This window comes from Plasmopara halstedii (genome assembly GCF_900000015.1).
Source record: "Plasmopara halstedii genome assembly, contig: Scaffold_3120, whole genome shotgun sequence".
Lineage (NCBI taxonomy): Eukaryota > Oomycota > Peronosporomycetes > Peronosporales > Peronosporaceae > Plasmopara > Plasmopara halstedii.
In genome coordinates, this window is record NW_020190023.1 from 2005214 (window position 1) to 2011954 (window position 6741).

At 44.8% G+C, this 6741-nt stretch overlaps 2 protein-coding genes across 2 annotated transcripts; one reads left to right on the plus strand and one right to left on the minus strand.

Annotated features, from left to right (window-relative positions):
* Positions 1-1034: 1034 nt before the first annotated feature.
* PHALS_07970 (uncharacterized protein) lies at positions 1035-1388 on the plus strand (the record flags this gene model as incomplete). Its single annotated transcript, XM_024721525.1, has 1 exon — positions 1035-1388. One exon carries the CDS (start codon positions 1035-1037, stop codon positions 1386-1388), a length of 354 nt encoding a protein of 117 aa, XP_024586615.1.
* A 4830-nt stretch (positions 1389-6218) lies between these two features.
* PHALS_07971 (uncharacterized protein) lies at positions 6219-6467 on the minus strand (the record flags this gene model as incomplete). The annotated part of the gene is made up of 2 exons (XM_024721526.1): positions 6219-6348; positions 6418-6467. The coding sequence occupies 2 exons, from the start codon at positions 6465-6467 to the stop codon at positions 6219-6221; spliced, it is 180 nt and encodes a 59-aa protein (XP_024586616.1).
* Positions 6468-6741: the final 274 nt, after the last annotated feature.

Here is a 6741-nt window from a genome sequence, read left to right on the forward strand (position 1 = left end):
CTACATTCTCAGCGGGGTCAATCGTCACTGACAGCGTGCACGGAGCGCGACGTTCAGGCTCAGTGAGCCTAGGATTTACATCCCTCAATGCCGTGGACGCACTGTCCGACATTGCACCGCGTGCGGAAGACAAAGTGGGCTCTGCCCGTGTACGCTGACAGAATCAGCGAGATTTGGTGACTACAGTGTCGTTGACACAGGGCTCGGAAGTCGTTTGTTCCAACGAACCATCATTGAGGCAATAATCGATTGGAACTGTAAATGTCTTAATGGGAGAGAGTGTAACGGGGTTTCACATACCCTGGTAACAGGGGTGTGCATCACACCAGATGGACATGGTGCGATCACACCCAAACAAGAATACGGTACGCGGCTAGATAGCCAGTAGTTATACATGTATTTAGATTTCACTATACCTACTTAGGAAAATGTATACATTTTTAATTAGGCGGCTTTGCTGCAGATAAAAGTAAATCAAAATCAGTTTGAATTTAAACCGAAGATTTATTAGTCTTATGTAAAGGCAATAAAAACTCTTGGAGTAAGCGGATTGCGACCCGCTTAGCTCGTTTTTGTTCTTGTAAAAAACGAAAAGTCGGTGACGTAAATTACGCTTCCTCAAGCGCAAAGCTACGGCAGCCCCGTTGCAACTATTTATAGTTACAGATGACAGTATACATCAACGAAGTTTAAGCTATTAAATACAGCAGGCTTGCTTTAATGAACGTGAGGCATCTACAAAGATTGAAGAAGCAAAATTGGATCCAATCACAAAAAAATGCCTTGGTTTTTGAAACAGAGCGAAGTAAGAACTGGCTGGACGGCGGAAAAACTCTGTTTAACGGTGTAACGCCATTTGACCTTTATAATATATTTTTGGTGATGTTGTATACATGGAAAGAATTCTGTGCTGTCTATAAAGCATGTAATTCCGATTCCCCAATGGGGCCGATTGATGTTATGAATTCTGATTTTGACGGCTATACTCTGGCTACATATGTCATGGAGATACCTCATGCTAAAGATTACAAGATATGTTGTATCAGCACTGGTATGACAACAGTAAATCGTATTGTTTTCTAGGAGCCCTGTTCGATGATCATGAGAGCCTCATAGTTAAACTTGTTCTGGAACATTACGATAAGTTTACACCACTAGATAAAAAACCGCGAATCCTTTCGAAAAATATTGAGTCTGACCCGGTTTCCAATTTTTTTGAGAAGTTATTACAATTGAACAAGAAAAAAACTATTCATCTTCTTGCTCAACTCACTGCGATCGTTCGCGAAGAAATAACTGTATCCAAGATACTGGAGGCAGGTGGGCCAAACCCCAAAGTGCAGGGCTTCGCCCTATTGCTTCAAAAGTACGATCAGAGCGTCGGGTAAAGGATAAATTTTGTCCGGCAAAAAAATTAAATTACAGCATCTCGACTTGCTCAATGATTTCCAGCCTGATCTTTTGACGTGGGTGGAAAGTTGCATTCATTCAGGCATATCCAAACGACGCAGAGTCAATGTTAACTATTGTGCAAAATTCGCTCCCAGATAAAGTAAAACAACGTGTACTCAAGAATGACAAAAGACCCAAGGTGGAGAAAGCTGCTGGGCATATAGAAACGGAACTAGGATTTTGTTTGGGAGCGCAAATACCACCAAATATTTGTGCGCAAACTCATGAAACTTGATCTCACAGGATTCAATGTTTGAAAAGCAACGACTTGAAGTGCTGGCTGGAATACTCGGTCTTTTTTAATCTCATAAAAATATCCTTTTAGAAGACAGACCCGTGTTGACAACTCTAAAGACATCAGTGAAGAAAACAGAAAGACTTTGATCAAGCGTTCAAAGCAGGCAACCAAAGTTGAAGCTATAACGCCGTGGAGACTCCAAGTGGGAAGGTTAATAAAATACCTTCGACCGAAGAAGGCCAATTGATAAGCGCATGCTTTGATTATGTCTCGACTCTCGAACAATCCTGCCTCTTGGCTGGAATGTTGCTTCTATGCACAAGACTAGCTATCCAGAAAAAGCTCGTTTTTTTAAGCATTGCTCCGGCACATTCACATTCTCATGGTTTCTTAGATAATACAGCGTTAGTAGCCCCAGAGCTTGAAATTGCTGTGATGGGCACACAAGCGAGGCTAGCTGATTTGAACAAGTCAATAGTGGACGAGAGAGCAAACGATGTAAGCTTTTAACAAATTGAAACAAATAAAAGTGAGTCTGCTGCAAAAGCACCTATCGTCTTTCTTTCTCATTTTCCATCAGACTGCACACGCACTCATTTTTTGTCTTAAAAATGTGATAATTAAAATTTCTATCGACTGACGCTCTAAAGAATAAATTACGTAAATATTCCGACCCAGGGAAAGATTTGTAAATCACGCGGGTTATTTGCCTTATTTCATGCAATACATTGAGAGCGCAATTATTTAATCGTATGAAGGAACCAGTAGTTCAGGTTTGACTTGAAGATAAATATATTTTGCTTACCTTAAGAGGTGCAATAAATCGTGGAAGAGCTTTGTCTTGAAGGCAGCAGAGACTGTATGTGTAGGGAAATTTTTAGTATTGAGTAAAATCAGGTCTTCGACCTCAATGTTTCCAACATATTCTCGGCTTCTTTCATCTGCATACTCGTTCTGCATGTCTTCGCTTTCAGCCATCGCATCGGAAACGTGTTGGAGCACATTCAGTCTGGTAGACGAGAAGTCTTCAACTTCTTCACGGACAGTAAGGGGGCTGACATCAGCTAGCCGTTTGGTTATTCCTCCCTCACCAAGCCCTGAACTATAGAATAGCGGCGTCGGTGGGACGCGAGATTAATAAGCCTGTTTACGTAGAACGGCGTGTAGTCGGTAACGCATGTTCTGCATTGTATAAAGAAAACTCTACGAGTGGCAGCATGGCGTTCCAGCGCTTCGGCGTCCCAGCGCAGACGCCTCGAAGAACGTCTTCAATGCCGCAATTCACGCGCTCAGTTTGACCACTAGTATGAAGATGGTCCGATGTTGACATAGCCAACTTGGTGCCCAGCACCCTGAAGAATGTCGACCCAACTTCCTAGTGAAGCGCGGATATCGATCGGAGACCATTGACTCCGGGAGTTCTATGTTGTCGAAAGAAACGACCGACAAACAGCGTCGCTGTATCCACACTGTCGATGGTATCCGGCAGCTAAGCCATCTTACTCAGACGGTCTACAAAAACCACCACACCCATTTGGCCCACCGGCAGGCAAAACACAAAGTCCATACTCATAGACTGCCGACACCCGAAGGGTACCGGTAATCTGGCCAGCGTCGCCGCCGCCGTTTAATGCAGTGTTTCCTCCTCTTACATGTCTTGCCACGTGCGCACATATGCGCTCGTCAGTTGGTATAGCTTGGGCCACCAATAGTGGCAACTCACCGGGCTGTACGTCCTCTCATGACCGAAATGGCCACTAAGTGGAGTGTCGTGGGCCCTTTTGAGAATACAGTATGTTAAATTCTCATCGTGAGGACTCAAAATTTGTGGCGTATCCGTTGAATCGGTGCTATAATACAGCATACCGTTATTCAGCGAATATCGGTGTAATTGTGCGCGCATAAGCGCGGACAAAAACCGGTCCGAGTTTTCAAATTTCTTGCTCTCGAGAGCCTGTAGCAGAGCTACATTAAATCCGTCACTGACGACGTCATCGTCGTGATATGAGCAAGCTCAGAATACAGTCTGCGTGACAACGCATCAGCCAGAGCATTGTGCTTTCCTGGCTTATACTTCATCGCGACAATATATTTTGCAAGAGATGATAGCTACCTGGTCATTCTCTACGAGAGGTATGGCAACTGAGTCACAGTGCGTAATGATGCATGATCTGTGTAGACCACAAGCGGCTTTGAGCCAAGCAGGTGCACCCTGAACTTGACAAGTGCATACTTCATCGCAAGCGATTTCTTGTCGTGAACTGGGTACTGCCTCCCCGCAGCCTTACGCTAGCGAGATCCAACCGCAATCCCCGATCTCGCCCCTCGGCGTCTGCTTGCAGCAATTCACGGCCAATGACAAAGTTCAAAGCATCGTAGATGACAGACACTAAAAGGACGATCGGGGTCTGGCAACGCCAGTATTGGTGCATGAAGGAGGCTGCTTTTGACTCTGTCAAAAGCCTCCCGATAATTGGTGTCCCAACACCGTTCTGGATCTTTCCTAAGGAGATTCGACAATGGCTGTGTCCTTTCCGCATAATTTGCGCTATATTTGAGCTAGTAGTTAGCGAGGCCAAGCCACTTGTGCAAGCCCTTTTGCTTCTTTGGATCCGGCCAGTCTACAGTGGCCTTGACCTTAGCGGGATCCGCTCGAAGGCCACGCTTCCCAATTAAGTATTCTAAAAGATATTTCCTCAGCGCGGAAGGTGCACTCATCTGTATTTGTATACAGCTTATTTGTGCGCATGCACTCGAGCACCGCTCTCAAAAAATTAACGATGTGGATGTCCTCATATGTCCTCCCGTGACGTGGTCGAAGATGTCGTCGAGGTATGTTTGTGCATACGCCCGGTGGAACCTGAACATTTACGTCACAAGATAATTAAATGTTGCTGATGCATTACACAGCCCTTCAGGACCACCAACCACACCCAAAGCATCCCGCTTGGAAAACCACCGCTGTGCCTCGTCGAGGCCGTTGGTAATAATATCACTTTTTTCAGAAGTTGAGAGGTCGGGAGCGGACACGGACACGATGTCCGCAAGGTTCAAGCTGGGCTCACATCGCGCAGTTGGCGCACCTAATCCCCCTCGTCTTCCAATGCTGGGAAAAGAGTGTCCGACTCGTAATCGACATTCATCGATTCTTCCACGACGAAATCCGTCGCCAAGGGCGGGGCAGTGTGTGGAGCTCGGTTCCCGAGGCCTTGGAATATGCTCCCATTAAGCCACAGACGTATTGTTCAAAGATGCACCCCGTGCAGAAGAAAAGGGCTTCACCCGCGGGCGCCCTCGGAACCAGCTAGGCTAGGTAATTTGCCTGTTATAGACACAGGCCGCATTGAGCGGAGATTATTCACGGATGTTCTTCAAAACGAACGGTGTCTTCAGACATACGAGCCTCGTCTGAGGTGACAGTTAGATCTGAATTGTGGATGTCCACAAGTTTGATGGGGGAGAGTGTAACGGGGTTACACGTACCCTTGTATGAAATGGCGGGTCACAAAAGATGGTGTGACCATGCTTAGGTGTGAATTACACAAGTAGGTGTATTCACACAATGGTGTGGCTACACCGTAACAAGAAGCCACTTACGTGGTGAAGCTTTACCATATCAATCCGGTTTTACCATATTCATTATGAAAACCGAAGATTTTAGATATTGGCGGCTCTGCCGCAACTAAAACTATTAAATACAATTCCAATTTTGAACGAAAGAGTGTCTTACCTTGTTTAAGGGTTTGAGTACTTGGAGGTAGCGGGTTGCTCACCGCCGCACTCTACTAGTTCTCTTTTAAAAAGTAAGGTCGGTGACTTTGGCTTCGCTTCCTTTTAAGCAATGAGCTACGGCAGCCCCGCTGCAGCTGCTGTGGTCGTGGGCTCACCTGTGTGAGAAACTATAGAGCTCGCGGGAGGGTAATGGATTCTGTTATACGTCGAAGGACAACAATACGTAGGATGTCGGCATTGCGCCTTGAGTTTGGCAAACTCAAACCAAAGATTACGTTCTTACTCATTTTTCACATCATGTTAGAATACTATGCATAATGAAGAGGTATTACAGTACCCTAATTTGAGGTATGCTTATGTATAAGCACCTGCACCGCCACTTGCCTCTCAATGCCGATGAGCGTAGAGTCCATTCCTGTATGCACTTGAACAAATAGAAACAATAAAGCGTGTCCTGCGCATTGGAAATTTTCAATTATATGTGGTTAATTATGCAAGGAAAGTATCAACAAATTCTTTCTTAAGAGTCTGTTATTGAAGCTTAAAAAAGAGCATGGATCCAATAGACAGGCTTCCTTTGGTTCTTCATCAGACCATACCCACGCCCGCCAATAACAAGCTTAAATCAATTTATTGGGTGTAGAGTTTTAATTGAGATTTTGACTTTTGCCTTTAAAAACCGTTCACATTCCTTTTGGGTGAGTATTTAAATCTTCACTAATTTGGGGTTATAATATCAAAACTTGTCAACAAGCAAGTTTAAGCATTTCGAGGGTAAAAAAAACCACGTTGCGTATCAAACCTCAGTCGCACGGCGTGGTGGCCAGCGCTGGAGTGTCATGCACTGTGTCAATACAACTTCTGACGACATATTCTTTTTATTATTCTTATCCACTGATGTACTTGTGAAATTGGAATATATTGGTCTATGTCACTACTAAAGGACTTTCGCTAGTATCTCAAGATCACTAGTAATGCTTTGTTTTGCTTCGTACGCAAACAACGCAGAAATGTTAGAGACATAAGCTTCATGGGCCACGGTCATTTCAGAACATACCTGAAAACTGCCATCATGCGTCTTAATCAATTACTACGAGTACCTACTCTTTCTAAGCAAGACTGCAATATGCCTCAAATTCTCACAGGCACACAACATATCGCAATATAACAATCTAGTCGTTACGAAAGACGGTCGTGCTGATCCGCAACGGCGGCGTGAAGTCCCAAAGCGAGGTCATCTGTAAATCTACATTAGGCGTCGCTCGCCTTCAGCGCAATCCTCAGAGACAACACAGCTCCTACTTCTTGGTACTATTGAA